This window comes from Callorhinchus milii, unplaced genomic scaffold (genome assembly GCF_018977255.1).
Source record: "Callorhinchus milii isolate IMCB2004 unplaced genomic scaffold, IMCB_Cmil_1.0 Scaffold4, whole genome shotgun sequence".
Classification (NCBI taxonomy): domain Eukaryota; kingdom Metazoa; phylum Chordata; class Chondrichthyes; order Chimaeriformes; family Callorhinchidae; genus Callorhinchus; species Callorhinchus milii.
Window position 1 is genome coordinate 79,558,799 of NW_024704745.1, and position 21,204 is coordinate 79,580,002.

The window sequence follows — 21,204 nt, forward strand, 5'->3', positions numbered from 1 at the left end:
CCTTAACATGTCGTTGAGACGTCTCAAAGCGCTTCACAGAATACACTGTAAAGTGAATTGACTAGATATTTTGTGAGTGAAACATGGCAGGCAATTGCGCACAGCAGCGTCCCACAAACAGCCGTGGATTAAGTGACCAAATTATTATAATTATTATTTGTGAAGCGATTATTACTCCCAGAAAGCGATCTGCCAATCGACTAACAGCTGGATTCCTAACTTACTGCTCAGCAGGGAGAGGTCTATGGAATAAGGAAACTTGGCCAACGTTTCTCTCCGCCCGGGAATCGAACCAAGGTCCTCTTGCTTGTGAGGCGAGGGCTCCAACCACTAAGCTACAGGACTCCACAACCTTGCTGTGCACAGATTGGCTGCCGCGTTTCGCCCACAAAACCAAACAGTCACTGCACTTTACAGCTTGGAGACCTCCTCCTGATTGTGAATGAATGATGCTGTACGAAATGCAAGGATTTTGCTTTAATTCCAGGCTGCGGTGCTTTACGTGGAGCGCACTTGCTTTCAATTCCTGGCACAGGATGGTGATCAGTGATTCGAATAAAAATAAACAACGTTTTGGGCCAAAAAAAATATTAAATTCCCATTGCTCCCTTCAGACAGCAGATTAAATTCTCCCCAGTTGGCTTTATTCCAACAGCTACCCCTGAACACAATAATTTCATATTTTAATAAATCCTCTGAAATAAATATCCTTTGTCCTTAACTTCCCCTTTCAATCTCCGAGTTGTCAGCCTGGCTGAATTGGTAGCACTCTCGCTTCCACATCACAAGATCGTGGGTTCTATCCACCACATCGGGACTTTGAACCAACGCAGTCTAGGCTGACACTCCAATGCAGCCCTGGGGGGAGCTTTGCATTGTCAGAGGTGCCGTCCTTCAAATGAGACATATAAAAATAAACTGAGGTCTCGTCGGCCTGTTCAGGAGAACGTTAAAGATCCTATTCGAAAAGAGAAGGGAGTTTCTCCCCCAAAGTCCTGGCCAAAAACCCCCCAGAGAAAAATAAACGGTTGATCGCTTCATGGCTATTTGTGGGACATTGTTGGGTGCAAATTGCTTGCTGTATTTGCTTACAAAATACACAGTCACTACGCTTCACAGTAAATCCTAAATGCTGTGAAGTCCATTAGGATTTCTTCCTAACGTGAAAGGCACTACGTCAAATGCAAGGAATATTAATATAATAATAGTTGCATTTGACATAGCAGTTCTCACATCGAGACGTCTCAAAGCATTTCACAGAATATACTGTAAAGTGGAGTGACTGTATATTTTGTTGGTGAAATGCGATAGCCAGTTGTGCACAGTAGTGTCTCACAACAAAAACAACAACAACAACTTGGATTTATATATTGCCCTCCACGCTGGACGGCGTCTCAAAGCTTTACAGTAATGGATCCCGGGACTGAGCCAGGGGGAGGGGGGGGGAGCCAGGGGGAGGGGGAGGGGAGCCAGGGGGAGGGGGAGGGGAGCCAGGGGGAGGGGGGGAGCCAGGGGGGGAGCCAAGGGGAGGGGGGGCCAGGGGGAGGGGGGGCCAGGGGAGGGGGGGGAGCCAGGGGGAGGGGGGAGCCGGGGGGTGCCGAGGGGGGGAGGCAGGGGGAGGGAGCTGCCAGGGGGAGGTGGGGGGAGCCAGGGGGTGGGGAAAAGGTGATGTCGAAAAGAAAGGTCTTCAGCAGAGACCTGAAAATGGGAAGGGAGGGAGTGAGACAAAGGCAGTGAGGAAGGCAGTTCCAGAGCCTCGGGGCATAGTGGCTGAAGGCACGGCCACCGAGGGAGGAGCGGAGGACTCGGAGGAGGCCAGACCCGGAGGAACGAAGGGAATGGGTACTGTTTTGAGGAGAGAGGAGGTCAGAGAGGTCGGGGGGTGCAGAGGAATGCAGGGATGGAGTGAGTGACCAATTGTTATCTGAAGGATTGTTGCCCAGGACACCGGGAGAGAAAAACTCTCTTCTATTTTCAAATAGCGCTGCGGGAGATCTTTAACATCCACCTGAACAGACAGACGGGACCTCGGTTTAACATCTCATCCTAAGGACGGAAACTCCAACAGTGCAACACCCCCCCAGTCCTGCATTGGAGCATCATCTCAGATGATCTTATTCCATGTCCTGATGTGTGAAGATTATAATTACAGTATATTACAATCTAATACAATGGCCCCATGTCCCTGAACCAACCACCAGCAGAAACAATTCCTCATCATTTATCTTCTCAAACCTTTTCAATGTCTGAAGATCAGGACAGTGTAGTATTATACTGGACACCTGGCAGATGAGGGATGGGTTCCAATCAAATTGGATCAGCTCTGTTCCCTGAAGCCAACTTCTCTCTGACAATGGGTTTTCGTTGGAAGAAAGCCAGCAGGAAGCCATCACCAGCTCTGCCCGTCTGTCTGTCAGCCAATGTTTGTCACTGCATCAAACGAGTTGCCTACAAAACAACAGCTCGGGGGAGGCTGTGTTATCTCCGCTTGGCTGGTCTTACTCTGTGGCTTTAATAATATTAATAATACTTGCACTTGATATAGCTCCTAATTAAATCGTTGAGACGACGCAAAACGCTTCACAGGATACACTTTGAAGTGATTGACTGTGCATTTTGTGCAGCAGTGTCCCATAAACATCATGGATTGAAGTGACCAATTTATTATTATTATTACTTTTTTGAAGGAATTATTACCCCCGGAAAAGCGATCCAACAATCGATTAACAAGCGCGTGTGGAGTAAGGAAACTTACCTAACGTTCCGCCCTGCCAGGGAATCGAACCCAGGTCCTCTCGCTTATGAGGCAAGTGCTCTAACTGCTACGGAAAGCGCTCTTCCATTCAGCGTTGTGACTCAGTGATTCGAACAAAGCAGACAGTTTAATTATTAAATCAATGCCTTTCCTTTCGCTTCCTGCAGCGATAGGGTTAATCGATTCATACTTGCAATCTATGATATAAGTTATGATACTTGCATTGTGGAGCCCTGTAGGGTATTGGTTAGAGCGCTCGCCTCGCACGCGAGAGGACCTGCGAGGTGCAGGTCATCCTGAGACATCCTGACGATCACTCTAATAAATGCGAGGTTTATTATTATTATTATGTGCATTTTGCATTTATATTTTTGCATTATATATTTGCAACTTGTATTTATATAGCGCCCCTCACACCGGACGGTGTGAATTTACTGGAGTCCTGTAGTGTAGAGGTTAGAGCATTCGCCTCACAAGCAAGAGGACTTGGGTTCGATGCCAGGCAGGGCGAAACGTTGGCCAATTCCTTACTCCACACGCCTGTTTACCTGGCTGGAACCTGTTTGTTAGTTGATTGGTGGATCGCAAAAATCCCTTAAAAAAAATATTTTGGTCACTCAATCCATGACTGTACTCTAATTGGCTGCTGCGTTTCACCCACAAAATATACAGTCAATTCACTTTAAAGTATTTTCTGTCAAGACCTTTGAGGCATCTCAACAACATGATGAGGCACTATATGAAATACAAGGATTATTATTGTTATAGTGCCTTTCATGTCACAATGACGTCTCTAAGTGCTCCACAGATTTTGCTGCAAAGTGTAGTGACCATGTATTTTTGTAGCCAATTTGCACACAGTCCTACAATGTCCTACAAACAGCCATGAAGTGAATGATTGATATTAACTGGAGATGGTGGGGGAGGAAAAGATTCCCTTCTCTTGTCGAGTAGTGCCACAGGATCTTTAACCTTCTCAGAAACAGGCACAGACAGGGCCTCGGATCAACGTCTCATCCAAAGAACGGTATTTCCAACAAACCAGTGGACACCAACCTTCTGCCTCAGAGTGCTACCAACTGAGCCAGGCTGACACATGATTAGCCACAGATCTGGCTCGCAGCAACAGACCCTTGTGCTCATCAACCCTCTCTGCTAAATATCTGAGATGAGTCCCGGCTATTTTGCCTTGTTCCTGCCCTGAAACGGCTGTCACAAGCACTTTGAACAGCCTTCATCATAACACAATGTGACACACAGCAACCTCCAATCAACCCCTTATACAAAGTTTAGTCCTGCTTTTCAAACTTTCTGTCCAGTCTTTTGGTCAGGACATAGAAGTGATGGAAAGAGTTCAGCGCAGACTATGAGGATGATACCAGGGCTGGCAGGTTACTGCTGTCAGGTGAGACTGGACAGGTTTTTTCGCTCAGAAGGAGACACTTAAGAGGGGACAGAATAGAGAGATACAGTGGAAACCACATCAGGGCCAGATGTTTTGTCCGGCTTAAGTGGCGTCCTAGCTAACCAAAGTTACCTTACCTCTTCCCTGCCCGCCCAGCAGAGGAGAGGTGATGCCTCCTCTCCCCCATTGCCATTCCCAATATAGGGGAAGGGGACCAATTAGCGGAGGCTCCCTGGTGACTGACAGCCTGGAGCCACTTGTGAATGGTTGGGCCCTCCACCCAATCATGAGCAGCTCCAGGCTTGTCAATCAATCACGATTTGACTCCTCCCATTCCCTCTGTGGTTCCTTCCCCTTCTCCGTTCCTCCGCCCCTTTACTGTGTTAGCCCCGGAGCCGCATGTGAATGGGCTGGAGTCTGCTGTCAATCAATTGCAATTTGACTCCTCCCATCTCCATCCTGGAGCCGCTCGAGACACAGAGTGGGTACACACAGCGGCAACAAACCCGACATTCTGTCCGGATTAACCAGATTGTTGTCTGAATTAACAGGCATATTAAAAACACAAATACAAATGATTCGGGGCCAGGAGTTTTGTCCAGTTACTCGTGGTCCGAGGTTAACCAGGGTCCGGCTAAAGCGGTTTCCACTGTATTTAAAAGTATAAACGGGATCATAATAGGCTGTTCCCACTGGTTGGGAATATGTAACCAAGAGGCACAGTACAAGATAGGGAATAGGATCTACAAGATAATTTAGGAGGAACCACTTCACACAGAGGGTAGTGAGATTGTAGAACTCGCTGCCTGAAGTGGTTATTGAATCAGAGAGTGTAGATACAATCAAGAGGAAGCTGGACCTTCACATGAGGGAGAGGGGAATAGAAGAATGTGGGAGGGAGTGAGGAATGGGGGGAGACTGGTGTGGAGTATAACACTGGTATAAACTAGTTGGGCCGAGTGACCTTTTTTCACGTTGTACAGTCTTTGTAAATCTCTGTCGATGGAGATGATGGGTGTGCGGAGCCTGGAGATCACAGTCACTACACTTCTCACCTGCTCTGCAAGTCGTTCAGATTGAGCTCCCCGACGTAATGTGTGGTGGAAGAGAGAGTGACAACTCGAGCGTTGCAGTCCTCCTTGCCAGACTGCCTGAGTATGTCCAGCAGCAGATACGTCAACAGAAAGTGCCCAAGGTAGTTCACACCAAAGTGCTCTTCAAAGCCATCCTCTGTACTGCTCTGAGGTACCAGCATCACAGCCGCTGAAATTTAAATACAATTTAGATTTATATAACGTAATTTGATCATTTGAGTAAACTACAAGCAGGACTGGTCCTGTAGCTCAGTGGTTAGAGCATTCGCCTCGCAAGCGAGAGGACCTGTGTTCGATTCCCGGGCAGGGCGAAACTTTGGGCAAGTTTCCTTACTTGACACGCCTGTTTACCAGCAGTAAGTAGGGACCCGGTTGTTCGTTGATTGGTGGATCACTTTTCTAAGGGTAATAATCCCTTCAAAAAAAAATGAAGCAATAATAATTTGGTTACTCAATCCACAACTGTTTGTGGAACACTGTTCGCAATTGACTGCCATGTTGATAAGGCACTATGTCAAACACAAGGATCATTATTAAGAGAAGGGCGTTTCTCCTGGGTGTCCTGGCAAAATTATTATTTTATTAAAAAGAAATTTGGAGGAATTATTATCCCCAGAAAGCAATCTGTCAAGACTAACAACCGAGTTCCTACTTACTCTACTAGGTAAACAGAGGCTTGTGGTGTAAGGAACCTTGTCCAAAGTTTTGTCCTGCCGGGAATCGAACCCAGATCTCTCGCTTGCTAGATGAGTTCTGTAAATACTGAGCTCCCTTCTCTTGGTTGAACAGTGTTCTGTAGCATCCACCTGAACTGGCTGATGGGACCTCAGTTTAACATCTCATCCAAACTCCAACAAAGAAGTGCTCTTCCAACACTGCAGTGGAGTGTCAACTGAGACCGGGAGCTAAAAGCGTTGACTTGGGGGCTTGAACCCACAACCTTCTGACTCAGAGGGGAGAGCGCTACCGACTGAGCCAGGCTGTCGCTCTTATATTTCATTAGAGGATTATTACCCGTGGCAACGTACCTGTGGTGCTGCATCTTGTGTACAGAGACCATAATCTCATTACGTGTGACGTTGAATTAACAAGGCCGTTGGGTAATGAATCAAACTATCTGCCTGCGAGTCCTCTGGTGCTTCTTAAAGAGCAAAGCAAATTAACCGACAATTCCTTTCAATTGCTCAACTGTAAATTAAATTCCGTAGCACATTCCTGCCCGCACTTCACAAGGAGCTTATACCAGAAACACAAGCAATACTGTAACATCTCTCATCATTACAGTAGCTGTTGAGTGGAGTATATTCTCACAGATCAGTGGTCTGATGTTCGGACTGAATTAAGGGAGTTGGTCGGAACTGCAGATCTCAACCTGGTTCAGTTGGTAGTGTTCTCGCCTCTGAGTCAGAAGGGTCTGGGTTCAAGCCCCAAATTGGGACTTTGAACTCATAGTCTAAGATGTCACTTCAATGCAGTGTTGAGGGAGTGCTGTCCTATCTCCTACACAGGTGAAGTCCTGTGGTGTAGTGGTTAGAGTACTTACCTCACAAGCAAGAGGACCTGGATTCAATTCCCAGGCAGGGCAAACCCTGAGGTAAGTTTCATTACTCCACACGCCTGCTTACCAGCAGTATGTAGGAACCTGGTTGTTAGTCGATTGGTTGATCACTTTCCGGGGATAATCCCTTTTTAAAAAAAATTGGGTCACTCAATCCACGACTGTTTGTGGGACACTTGTCTGATGTGTTTCGCCCACAAAATATACTCAATTCACTTTACAGTCGATTGGAGGATTGCTTTCCAGGGGTAATGTCCCTTCAAAAAAATAATGTAGTCACTCTGTCCATAGCTGTTTGTGGGACACTATTGCTATATATTCTTTACAGGATATTCTGTGAAGCATCTCAACGACATCTCAAGACTTCTCAACGACATGATAAGGAGCTATATCAAATGCAAAGCTTATTATCAGAATACACAGTCACTAAACTTTATGATAAATCCTGTGAAACTTCACTTGAACATCTCTTCCCAAAGACAGCGCCACTAAGGATGCAGCCCTCAGCACTCCACCTGATTGTCCGCAGTTCATAAAGGGCAGCGGCCAAATTAACATTCAGTTAATGACCTCTCCTCAATTCTCCGCAGCCTTGAATTTTATGGCCCTATTGTCTAAGGAATGGTGAACACAACCTTTGCTGTTAACTGCTTTACCATCAATAGTGCCTCAGCCCATGGCTGCCTGTGATTACACATCTTAAAATCCACCTGCGATAGGGAAACCACAATGAAGCACTCTGTGATGTGGAGCAATCAATCGCCCTTTAACGCCAGGCTAATGGGGTGCTCAGTATTTAACAGCAAGCAGAATACTCTTCAGAAGCATGAAATATTAACGTATTAAAATATTATTTGCAAATTATAGCAAAGTGTGGATGATTCATTATCGAGAAGGCTTGAGGTTTGGCAGCTTCCTTGGGCACAGTTTTATTTCCCTGTCTAACGTTCGAACGCTCGCTCTTTGGTGAAACTTTGACCGTATAACAACAAATTGCATTTATACGGTGCCTTTCATGTCGGGAGGACGTCCCCAGGCGCTGGACAGTCAGGGATTTGGACCCGAGTTGGGATCAGAGAGTGGTGGAGGGCAAGAGGAGGGTGAAGGAGGGAAGATCACTGAAGACACAGTCGAAAAGGAAGGTATAAATTCGGGCCTTGAAGGAGGCAAGGAAGGGGGCGAGGTGTAGGGGCTCCAGGAATCAGGTCCAGAGGGTGGGGCCAGAAAGGCAGAAGGTCTGACTGCTGACAGTGGAACAGCGGTGTGGGGGACTTGAAGCAGGCCAGTGCCCACCGAGTGGAGGGACAGGTTGGTGAAGTTTAGGTTACAGAGGTAGGGAGGAGCAAGTCCGTGGAGGGCTTCAAAGGTGAGGACGAGGCTCTTAAACTCAATCCTCTGGGGGAATCTCTACCACCCAAGCCCCTTCCCTCCAGTCTCGTCTGCTCCAGTGGAACATAGCCCCATTGAAAAAAAAACAATAATAATTTGGGCAGGCAATCCATGATGTTCGTGGGACGCTGCTGTGTGCAATTGGTTGCCGTGTGTTTTGCTCACAAAATAGTCAATTCACTTTACAGTATATTCTGTGAAGTGCTTTGAGACGTCTCGAAGATGTGATAAGGGGCTGTATCAAATCCAAGGATTATTATCATTATTATTCTATTTTTCCTCCTCTCTGAATTGCACAATGCTCACTTCTATCATATCTGGGCATCACGGGGAATGATTTGCACAAGGATTACCTTTAAAAATATACTTTAGTTCATCGTAAAATAATACTTAAAACGTGATTCTGCCTCAACTGATCAAGTGGAAGGATTAATATCTTGGTGTGATCTGGGAAGTTACCATTGTAGACACCAAGTGAAGGAGGTGAAAAATGCATTGAGTAAATTGGAATTTTCAATGCGTTGTGGAATCTGTTGAGATGTATTACATATTTTTGGTCTCCAAGTGAGGAGAGGTGAGGAGAAGCGGGAGGTGAGGCAGGTTTTAAGAAAAGTCTTAAAGACAGATAGAGAAGGGTGCAGGACAGAGGGGAGAAAGAGAGAGTTCCAGAGGTTATGGTCACAGTTGTGAAAGCTCAGCTTGAGGGAGGATGAGCAGATGGTTGGGGTAGGAGAAGATCAGAGGCATAGTGAGGTATTAGGTTGTTATGTGAGGGCAAGGTGGTTGAAATTGATCCAATGGGTGACAGAGAGTAGAGCCCGGCAAGGACTGGGGCAGTGGGAGTGCAGGGAAGGAGTTTTGGAGGTGAGGGAGTTGCCGTGACTCACCATTATTCACCAAGACGTGAAGAGGAAGATTCTTTGCCTTGAAACGCTGAACAAACTGCCTGACGGATCGCAGAGAAGCCAGATCAAGGCCCATACATTCCACTGCAACGTAAGAGAAAGGCACGTCAGTCACAAAAAAGATACACTTTCATTAGCACAAGCCTCACAAGATCACAACAACAACTTGCATTTATCAAGCACCCTTCCATCCAGGTAACGTCTCGGAGCGCTTAACAGAGGCGGAGCCAGACTCCAAGCTGGGGGGTGGGGAGACAGGAGGTGACCGTAAGCACGGCCAAAGAGGAAGGTCATCAGTCATGTTCTAAAAGTGGGGAAAGAGGGGGCAAGGCAGAGGGATTGGGGGAGAGAGTTCCAAAGCTTCGGGGCATAGTGGCTGAAAGCTCGACCACCGATGGTGGAGTGGACGGGACGAGGGATAAGCAGGAGGTCAGAGCCAGCCGAGTGGAGACAGCGGGTAGTGGAGTGGGGGGGTGGTAAGCAGATCAGAGAGATAGGGAGGTGCCAGGGTGTGAAGAGATTTGAGCAGGAGAATGGGATTCAATTAGGTGGCTCAGGCGGAGATAATGATAATAATAAGAATAATAATCCTTGCATTTGATATAGCGCCTTATGATGTCTCAAAACGCTTCACATAGACAGAAGTGCAGATTGCAGACCCAATGAACCGTATGGCCTATTTCTGTGTTATTACCTAATATCGGGTGCCCCGCCAGACTGCTTCAAGCGCTTTGAGACATCCTCCCGATGGGAAAGTGCTGTATGAATGTTAATTATATGTATTCCATCAAGCACTGCTGGTGACAGACTAGCCAAAGGGACAGACTTTGAAGGACAGGCTGGGATCATTCCCAACCGCCTCCTGCTAACCTTGCAAGCCAAAACCCTGACGTGTAGGGTAGTCATAGCTGGCTAAACACAGGGAATATTGCCATTGAGTGTTATCTATTGTTTATTGCACAAACTACTGGGACGTCTTTTTCGAATAACTGAAGACAACAGGTGGGTTGGCATATGCTCGACAGAGAAAAACTGGCTTCCTACCTGGGGCTGGAAGTTGCCTGAAGTCCCAGAGATACGCACAGTATCTCTCTCTGCCTGTGCAATCCCTCCCTGCACCATCTGGGTAACTGATTGCCATGACATTGCCACACCAACTATATCCTGTAGCACCAATATGGGCATTCCTGCCACTGCGCAACAACAACAACAAATTTTATTTGTATAGCGCCCTTCACGCTGAGAGGACATCCCAAGGTGCTTGGCGGTCAAGGGTTTGCAGCTGAGCTGGGGGTTGGATTCAAGAGAGGTGGAGGAGCAAGAGATGGGAAGATGACTGAAGGCACGGTCAAAGAGGAAAGTCTTAAGATGTCTTCAGTCTTAAGATGGGTTTTGAAGGAGGCAAGGAGGGGCGGAGAAGTGGGGGAGGGAAGCAAAGGGACCGGAATGGAGTGTGTTTCCTAGAACTGAACACAGTCTCTAGCTGAGGCCTAACCAGTATTTTTATAAAAGTTAGCTTATTTTCCTACAGAAATAAACAGTGACAATTTACAGTGAACTTGAGACATGCTCCTGATATGAAAGGTGTTATATTAAACTCAAGGAATATTAACAACAATAACTTGCATTTATATAGCTCCCTTCACACCAGATTAAAATTAATAATTTTAATTAATATGGTGGTGAGTCCATGCCAACGGAGTCAGACACTCTCAGTGGGGAAACAAATCTTCTAATCCCTGGTCTGGTGTCAGACCTATTTGCTTGTTCCTACTTACTGCTCAGCGCCTTGGGACGTCCTCCCGACATGAAAGGCGCTCTGTAAATGGAATCTTGTTGTTGTTGTTGTTGCTCGGTAAACAGAGGTGTGTGGAGTAAGGATACTTGCCCAACATTTCGCCCTGCCCGGGAATAAAACCCAGGTCCTCTCGCTTGCGAGGCGAATGCTCTAACCACTAAGCTACAGGTGTCTCCAAGCTGGACAAGCAGTGGGAAGCTTCCCAGACAGTGCTCTGAATGGCAAGCTCTGCAGGTTCAGCACCTAAGAATCAAAGGAATTAGGTAAGCAGCGCATATCTCTGTTCATCTCTACGGGGAGAGCGTGTACATTCCATCTCAGACATAGGGAGATTTGTGGAGTCCTGTAGCTCAGTGGTTTGAGCAATCACCTCTCAAGCGAGACCTGGGTTTGATTCCCGGGCAGGGCAAAACATTGGGCAAGTTTTCTTACTCCACAAACCTCTGTTTACCCAGCAGTAAGCAGGAACCCGGTTGTTAGTCGATTGTTGGTTCGCTTTTCCAGGGGTAATAACTGCTTCAAAATTTCTTTAAAAAAAATATTAATTTGGTCACTCAATTCACGACAGTTTGTGGGACGCTGTTGTGCGCAATTGGCTGCTATGTTTCGCCCACAAAACATACAATCAATTCACTTTACAGTATATTCTCTGAAGCGCCTTGAGACGTCTTGAACATACATCAAGTGCAAGGATTAATATTATTATTAATATAGTGCCTATCACGTGGGTGGCATGTATATGTGGAACTCAGTCCGGTTTAGACACTCTATCCGTATAAGTCAGAGCAAACAAAAAGTGTCAGCTTAGTATATTGAGCCCATAAAAGTTGCAAATTCTTTCTTCCTTTTCACTCTGATGAAGTAATGCAGTAGTACGAAGCTCTGGACAGTAAAGCTGATGGAAACGAGCAGCGTTAAGACTCAAGTGCGTGTGCGAGAGCCAGAAATAGCCGTAATAAATGCAGGCAGCTTTATTTATTTACCACATAATGCATCAGCCCTCCTCTCAAATGAGTTGCAATACATATCACAAACATCTCACTAAACACTCCCATGGTGGATGGGGACATATTGTACTTTGCTCCAGATTGACTCTACGCAGTATCTGGAATTTGGCAAATTCTTAAGCACAGCACAACCTTAACTTTGAAGCATTTTTAATAACTATTCTTGAAAAGAAACAAAATTGGTAAGGCTATGGAGGAAGCCTAGCTGGGGACTCGTTGGATAGCTATTTCAAAGAACCAGCACAGGCACGATGGGCCGAATGGCCTCCTTCCATCGGATTCTAGGATTCATCAGAAAACTGATATCTTATTTACCTTATTGACTGCTTTCTGCACCTGCGAACTAGATGTTTGTGATCTATGGAGTTGAACGGTTTAGAAGTCTTGGCTTCTCTACCCCTCCTAATGAAACCCTCAACTGTTCAGTGCCTTCAGACATTCTCCTGACGTGATAGGCACTATATAACTGCAAGTAGCTTTTTCTTCATAGCACTCGCCTCGCATGCAAGACCTGGGTTCGATTCCCAGTAGGGCAAACACTGGCCAAGTTTCCTTACTCCACATGTCTAGCAGTAAGTAGGAACCTGGTTGTTAGCGGATCATTTTTCCGGGTAATAATCCCTTCAAAAGAAGAAAAAATAAAAATTTGGTCACTCAATCCACAACTAAAGTGGATCACTGCTATGCCCAATTGGCTGCCACGTTTCGTCCACAAAATATATATATTCCGTAAAGCGCTTTGAGACGTCTCGAAGACATGATAAGGCGCTATATCAAGTGCAAGGATTATTATATTATAAGATGTTGTTGTTGTTGCTTTTCCCACTTGCTATTCTTCCAGTGTACAGTGTACTTCCTCACACTTTGTGATGTTAAACTCCATCTGCCATAGTTCTGCCCCACAAAATTGGTCACTTGCTCCATGGCTGTTTGTGTTGGGCTCAAATTGACTGCCGTGTTCATCCACAAAATACACAGTCACCACTTTACAGTACATATTCCAGAGAACGGTTTGAGATGTCTTCCGTATATTCAACAGAATATATTGTTAAGTGGATTGACTGTGTATTTGTGGGCGAAACGCGATAGCCAATTGCGCGCAGCAGTGTCCCACAAACAGTCGTGGATTGAATGAGCAAATTTTTTTTCAAAGAGATTATTTTTTAAAGTGATCCACTGATCGACTAACAACCGGGTTCCTAGTTACGACCAGGTAAGCAGAGGCATGTGGAGTAAGGAAACTTGTCAAACATTTCGCCTTGCCCAGGAATTGAACTCAGGTCCTCTCGCTTGCGCGATCAGTGCTCTAACCAATACGCTCCAGGACTCCACAATTTATGATATTCAAGGGATATTCCTTCAATACCAACAATCCAATCCCTTATCCAACCATTCCTTTATTCCTCTATCCAGAAGTGGTAGCCACACACTGCACCACGTGAAAAAAAAACAATTCACACATAATCCTGGTGCCTTTAACACATCTTGCACTCAAGGGAGAACCTTGCAGCGTTTTAATCAACCTCCAATCCATTCCAATATTCACTGGTACCACAGATATGTCAGGCTTTGATGGAATAGATTGTTCGTGTGTTATGGACAATGACATTGATTTAAAAAATCAATCTCATGTGGCAAACCCTCTCTCCATAACCAATACAGACTCCAGTCCAATACATTCTGTAGTAGTCCCATAACTGTGTTTGCTTGTATCTGATCTGTCACCAATTATTCCATGGACCAGACCATTCAGGTTTCACATTTAAGACCATTAGTTCTCACATGAACACAGGTCGATTGATAAGGTCCCTTTGGCCTGGAACCCACACTGTCATGACAGGATCAAAGTCAGATCATTGGACGCAACAGGACAAGCTACAACCTCAGTTAAGTTACATTGTTTATACAACAGAGTCATGGACTTGAAAGCCCACTGCTCAATAAAGTGCCCCACCCTGGCACAGGGTGCTTAATGCTGGCTTACAATGATACCGAAGCTGGCAGGTTATGCTATCGGGATAGATTGGAGAGTTTGGGCCGTTTTTTTTTGCTGGAGAAGAGACATTTAAGGTGGGGACCTAATAGAAGTGTTTAAAATTATAAAAGGGTTTGATAAGGTTAACATAACTAGGCCATTCACACTGGTTGGGGAATCTGTAACCAGGAGACACAGGCATAGGATAGTGACTAGGATCTAAAAGAGAAATTAGGAGGACCCACTTCACGCAGAGGGTAATGAGATTCTAGGACTTGCTGCTTGAACTGGTGGTTGAATCAGAGAGTGTAGATACATTCAAGAGGAAGCTAGACCTTCACATGAGGAAAAGGGGAATAACAACAACAACAACTTGGATTTATATAGCGCCCTCCACGCCGGACGACGTCTCAGAGCGCTTCACAGTAACGGATCCCGTGGGAGGGAGGGAGGGAGGAATGAGGGGAGACCTGTGTGGAGTATAAACATTGGAATAGACTGGTTGGGCCGAGTGGCCTGTTTCCACGCTGTATATTCTTCCTAAATCTTTTTAACGATGTCACTTCCGACAATGTAGGGCTCTTCCCATCCCCCCACCTCTCTAGCAGTAGAGTATGGCAGTGTCAATTGGGACTATGAGCTCAGGATTCTAATACACTGGATAATATATCAATATATATAATATACGGAGTCCTGTAGCTCAGTGGTTGGAGCACTCGCTTTGCAAACGAGAGCCCTGAGTTCAATTCCCGCAGAGGGCGAAACCTTGGGCAAGTTTCCTTACTCCACACAGAGCCTAATAATAATCCCTCCAAAACAAAACCATAATAAATTGGTCATTTTCAATCTACGACTGTTTGTGGGACATTGCTGTGCGCAATTGGCTGCCGCGTTCGCCCACAAATATACAGTCAATTCACTTTACAGTATATTCTGTGAAGCGCTTTGGGACGTCCTCCCGACGTGAAAAGCGCTATATCAAAAATGCAACAGTTATTATACGATTTATACCGCCCCATTCAATGACTTTCTGACACACAAACACACACGTTGTTTCCTGAGCCCGCTCGATTCATCCTTTGCACATAAACTCCAATTGGGCATCTAAAACAGATTTTGATTCAAGTAAGCTAAAGAAATAATAATTATTACATTTGATACAGCGCCTTTCACATCAGGAGGACGTCTGAAAAGCGCTTCATGGGATTTTACTGCAAAGTGTAGTGACTGGAAATTGGTAAGGGAACACGGCAGCCAAACTGCGCACAGCAATGTCCCCACACAGTGAAGTGAGTGACCGATTTACCTACTGCAGCTTGCCATAGCTGCATCATCTGCTGGGTGGTGGATGGGCGCATTGCTGTAACGCTTTGAAAATGAAGAGAAATGGCAGGGACTGGCAGAGAGCCCTGATGAATGGCTGCGATATGTTCACAACTGGGAGACAGTAGACGTCGCGGCCGGGAGATAATAGTATTTCAGATTCCGAGCAATTGCTTTATCTTGGTACTAATGGAGGCCAATGCATCACAATTAGAACGCAAACAACAGACTGGGCAATGAGGAAGACATGCCCTTGAAGAAGCAATGTCACTTTCTGAGGCCTTGGAATCCAACCCAGTCTTTTACTCACTTCACCCTACACACTGTGAGGCTCTGTAAGACGTCCTCCCGAAACCAAGAGCTTGTATCAAATGTAAGTCCTTTTTATTATTAACATCGTGGAGGCAGAACCCCAGGAATGCCTCAAATCACTCCTCCTTGTTTGGGTGCCAGTTTTTTAAAAAAAGTTTACAACTTAATGCAGTTCTGTGCCACGCGACACCAATGTATAGTGAGGTAAAGCACCTTTCATGTCGGGGGAGGGAAGGAGGGAGTTCAAGCATTTTCCACAATTCTGCCCCCATCTTAAATTTTAAGACAAAAAGGTCTTTCACGGAGCCTGGAGCAGATGGAATTTCAGAGATGATCGTAAGCTCAGTCGATATAATAATCCTTGATACAGCACCTTTCACGTCGGGAAGTCATCTCAAATCTCATGGGATAAAGTGTAAAGCGTAGTGACTGTGTAATTCATAGGCAAATAAGGCAGCCAGTGTGCACACCGCAAAATCCCACAAACAACAACAACAACAAGATTCCATTTATAAAGCGCCTTTCACGTCGGGAGGACGTCCCAAGGCGCTGCACAGTCAGGTCAGGACCCGAGCAAGGAGGAAATGGTCAGGGTGAGGGGAGGGAAGGGAGGGAGCGAGGAGGGGGGAAATGGTCAGGGTGAGGGGAGGGAAGGGAGGGAGCGAGGAGGGGGGAAATGGTCAGGGTGAGGGGAGGGAAGGGAGGGAGCGAGGAGGGGGTAGAGAGTCGAGAGGGGAGCTGAAGGCTGAAGGTCAAAGAGAAAGGTCTTGAGACCGGCCTTGGAGGAGGAAAGGGAGGAAGCGGCGAAGGCACTGGGGGATGGAGGTCCAGAGCCTCGAGGCTGAAGGCCCGGCCACTGAGGTAGGAGGGAGTGAGGCCGTGAATGGCCTTGTAGGTGAGGATGAGGATCTTGAATTCGATCCTCTGGGGGATGGGGAGCAGTGGAGGCGAGTGAGGGTGAGGGCGAGGGTGAGAGCGAGGGTGAGGGCGAGGGTGGGAGTGATGTGGTCGCGGTGTCTGGTGTGGGACAGTACACGAGCTGCAGAGTTCTGAATGACCTGCAGTGTGGAGGGAGGGCCGGGAAGGCCGGAGAGGAGAGAGTTCCCATAGTCCAGCCTTGAGGTGATAAAGGTGTGGACCAGAGTTTCAGCCGCGTGAGGGGTGAGGTAGTGCCGTAGTCTGGCGACATTCCGGAGGTGATGGAAGGCGGTGCCAGTTGTGGTGCGGATATGAGGAAGAAAGGACAGCTCAGGGTCGAACAGAACCCCGAGGTTCCTGATGGCTTTGAGAGGTGGAGAGTGCAGCCTTGGATGCTGATGGTGTCAGCGCCTGAGGTGCGGAGGCGCTGACGTGAGCCAATCAGGAGGGCCTCAGTTTTGCGTACGTTGAGCTGAAGAAAGTTGTCTCTCGTCCAGGACTCGATGTCGGACAGACAGCTGTCAGGACATCGGTGGTCGTGGAGTTGAGAGTAGAGGAGGAAAGGTAGAGTTGGGTGTCATCCGCATACATGTGGGAGTTAACCCCATGTCTGCGGATGATGTCACCACAGGGGGAGCATATAGAGGGTGAAGAGGAGGGGACCGAGGACAGAGCCCTGAGGGACACCGCATGAGACAGTGCGGGGGGTGGAGGAAAAGCCGTTTGTGGACATAAAATGAAGACGGTGGGAGAGGTACGACCTAAACCACTCAAGGACAGGGCCTTGAAGGTTGAGGTGGGAGGACAAGCGGTGGAGGAGGATAGCATGGTCGACCGTATCGAATGCTGCAGAGAGGTCGAGGAGGACGAGGAGGCAGAGGGAGCCCTGGTCACAGATGGTCAGGATGCCATTGGTGACCTTGACCAGGGCAGTTTCTGTGCTATGGGCAGCACAGAAACCCGACTGAAGGGGTTCGAATAATGAATGGGTGGAGAGGAAAGAGCGCAGCTGGGAGGCCACAACTCTTTCAAGGACCTTTGTCAGGAAGGGGAGGTTGGAGATGAGCCACAAAGTTACTAACCACTTTTATTTGGGGGATTGTTGGCCAGAACATCGGGAGAGAGAAACTCCCTTCTCTTTTGAAGTAGTGCCTTGGGCTCTTTAATGAGAAAAGACGCAGTCAAGACCTCGGTTTAACACCTCATCCAAAGGACAGTACCTCTGTCAATGTGACACTCCCTCCAGCATTTCAATGGAGAGTGACACTAGTCTATATATTCGAGGTCTGTAGTTTAATGGTTAGAGTGAGAGTTTGGGTTTGATTCCTGGGCAGGGAGAAACGTTGGGCAAGTTTCCTTACTCCACACGCCTCTGTTTACCAGCAGTGAGTAGGAACCCGGTTGTCAGTCGATTGGCGGATCACTTTTCCGGGGCTAATAATCCCTTCAATCCACGACTCTTTGTGGGACACTGCTGTGCGCAATTGGCTGCTACAACAACAACAACAACTCGGATTTATATAATGCCCTCCACGCCGGCCGGCTGCTGTGTTTCATCCACAAAATATATAGTCAATTAACTTCACAGTATATTCTGTGAAGCGCTTTGAGATGTCTCGAAGACGTGATAAGGGGCTGTATCAAATGTAAGGATTATTATTATTATTATACATGGGTTCAAAGTCCCAGAGTGGGGATATGAACCCTCAAACTTCTGACTCGAGAGGTGAGAGTGTTAGCGACTGAGCCCGGCTGCTGTGGTTTCAGGGCAAGTTGAACGTGGTAATTATAACCAGATACTTTGTGCACAACAAACAGATCAATGATGTTCGTTCAGGAGCAGAACACAAGATCAGTCGTGTTTCCGTCAAACTCTCCACAAGTCCGGATTTACATGCGGAAAGACTCCGCCATTCATCCTTACCAACGGCACTGTGTGTGCGCGGGAACAGCGGAGCCAATTTACAATGTCACACAATACAGAGCCGTTAAACAAATGGCGGGGGGTTCACAACACACTCTCTCACACACCCACTCTCACACACTCACACTCACACACACACACACACACTCACCCTCAACCTCCTGCTCTGTCCCAGACTCTCTACCACACTTGCCTCTGCATGTGCTTGTCTAATTCTGTTATAATAATCCTTGCCTTGAGCGCAGCTTCATCGCATCAAACCGGCTCCCGCTACGGCTTTATTCATTTCTTTATTGCTTCTTTGCTTTCCAGCACAGTGAAGTGAGCACTGCTTCACATCCACACCTCAAACGGGTGAGCTTTCAGCCATTCTGACCCCAATCTGAGGTCCTGTAGGGTATTGGTTAGAGCACTCGCCTCACAACCAAGAGGACCTGGGTTCAATTCCCGGGCAGGACAAAATCTTAGACAATTTTCCTTACACCACAAACCTGTGTTTACCAGCAGTAAGTAGGAACCTGGTTGTTAGTCGATCGGCGGATCACTTTTCCGGGAGTAATAAACCCTACATAACAATAAATGACAATTTGGTCACTCGATCCACGTCTGTTTGTGGGACGCTGCTGTGCGCAATCGGCTGTCGCGTTTCGCCCACAAAATACATAGTCAATTCAGCATCCAAGGCTGCACTCTCCACCTCTCAAAGCCATCAGGAACCTCGGGGTTCTGTTCGACCCTGAGCTGTCCTTTCTCCCTCACATCCGCACCACAACTGGCACCGCCTTCCATCACCTCCGGAACATCGCCAGACTACGGCACTACTTCACCCCTCACGCGGCTGAAACTCTGGTCCACACCTTTATCACCTCAAGGCTGGACTATGGGAACTCTCTCCTCGTCGGCCTTCCCGCCACCTCCCTCCACACTGCAGGTCATTCAGAACTCTGCAGCTCGTGTACTGTCCCGCACCAGACACCGCAACCACATCACTCCCACCCTCGCCCTCGCCCTCGCCCTCACCCTCACCATCACTCCCACCCTCGCCCTCACCCTCACCATCACTCCCACCCTCGCTCGCCTCCACTGGCTCCCCATCCCCCAGAGGATTGATTTCAAGATCCTCATTCTCACCTACAAGGCCATTCACGGCCTTGCTCCCTCCTACCTCTCCGACCTACTATCCCCCTACCTGCCCGTACCCTCCGTTCCTCTGGCTCTGGTCTGCTCCACGTCCCCCGCCCCAACCGCCCGACCATTGGTGGTCGGGCCTTCAGCCTCTCAGCCCCGAGGCTCTGGAACTCCATCCCCCAGTGCCTTCGCCGCTTCCTCCCTTTCCTCCTTCAAGGCCGGTCTCAAGACCTTTCTCTTTGACCGAGCCTTCAGCTCTCCTCTCGACTCTCTTCCCCCTCCTCGCTCCCTCCCATCCCTCCCCTCACCCTGACCATTTCCCCCCTCCTCGCTCCCTCCCTCCCCTCACCCTGACCATTTCCCCCCTGCTCGGGTCCTGACCCAACTGTGCAGCGCCTTGGGACGTCCTCCTGACGTGAAAGGCGCTTTATAAATGGAATCTTGTTGTTGTTGTTTACAGTGTATTCTGTTAAGCGCTTTGAGATGTCTCAACGACGTGACAAATGCAAGAGATATTATTATTGTCATTATTACATATGGCTTAGGCGTGTAGAGTATAGGATTTCTAAAGATAAGACTTATGTAGGTTTTACTGTGGGGCTGTATCAAGTGCAAGGATTATTAGTATTGTAACTGAGAGACAGGCCTCACCTGACCCACAAACGAACTGCCAACAGAGGCTCAAAGTCAAGATTTGCCAAACAGTACATGTTGCAAACAGTGCAGCCTTGGGAGCTTTCCCATCCAGAAGTCAATTAAAAATTCAAGTACATTTCTGTCCTCTTTATTACACTTTTAATTAGTTTCTTCCTCACAGCCGGTTTGATGCCTTGCGCCCTGAACAGAATAATAAGAATGATTTATATGCTTCCACTTTCCATATTTGATTTATGTACAGTCACGGCTTATTGCCATTTCTCTTAAAGGCGAACTTTGTGTCTTGAAAAATGGAATGGATCGTGCGTTGTGCTCTGCTTTTGAAAGCATGTCATCTGCTCCCGTTCTTTGGAATTCCAGCCCACAGCCCCTCCGCCTTCCTGCCTTCCCACCTTCTTTTATGAGTCCTGTGGCTCAGTGGTTAGAGCACTCGCTTTGCAAGTGAGAGACCTGAGTTCAATTCCAGGCAGAGGGCCAAACCTTGGGCAAGTTTCCTTACTCCACACAGAGCCTAATAATAATCCTCCAAAACCAAAAACAATAATAAATTGGTCATTTTCAATCTACGACTGTTTGTGGGACATTGCTGTGTGCAATTGGCTGCCGCGTTCGCCCGCAAATATACAGTCAATTCACTTTACAGTGTGTTCTGTGAAGCGCTTTGGGACATCCTCCCGACGTGAAAAGCGCTATATCAAATGCAAGGATTATTATTATTATTATTATAAGATCAGCCTCTCTGCCCACACTCTTTGGAACTATATCCCACAGAACTTGCAACTCGCTCCCTCCCTCACCTCCTTCAAGGCTCATCTCAAGACCTCTTGTTTGACCGCGCCTTTGGTCACCCTCCTACCCCTACCCTCCCCGCCCTCCACCCTTCCTGATCCTAACCCCCAGCTTGGGTACAAATCTGTCCAGCGCCTTGGGATGTCTTTCCTCTCACACCAGCTCAGTTGTGTAGGACACCTGGAGAACCCCCTCCCCTTCTCTTTTTGAATAGCGTCACAAAATCGGTATCAATCGGTATTATTATTAAAATCCTGATGTGGGAGC

At 47.3% G+C, this 21,204-nt stretch overlaps 1 protein-coding gene across 1 annotated transcript in view; it reads right to left on the minus strand.

The window, feature by feature from the left end:
• dhrsx (dehydrogenase/reductase (SDR family) X-linked) overlaps positions 1 to 21,204 on the minus strand; it is a 94,333-nt gene that overhangs the window by 16,836 nt on the left and 56,293 nt on the right. Inside the window, 2 exon segments of the mRNA NM_001292561.1 lie at positions 5,216 to 5,423; positions 9,089 to 9,190. Coding sequence (NP_001279490.1) covers positions 5,216 to 5,423; positions 9,089 to 9,190 — 310 coding nt within the window.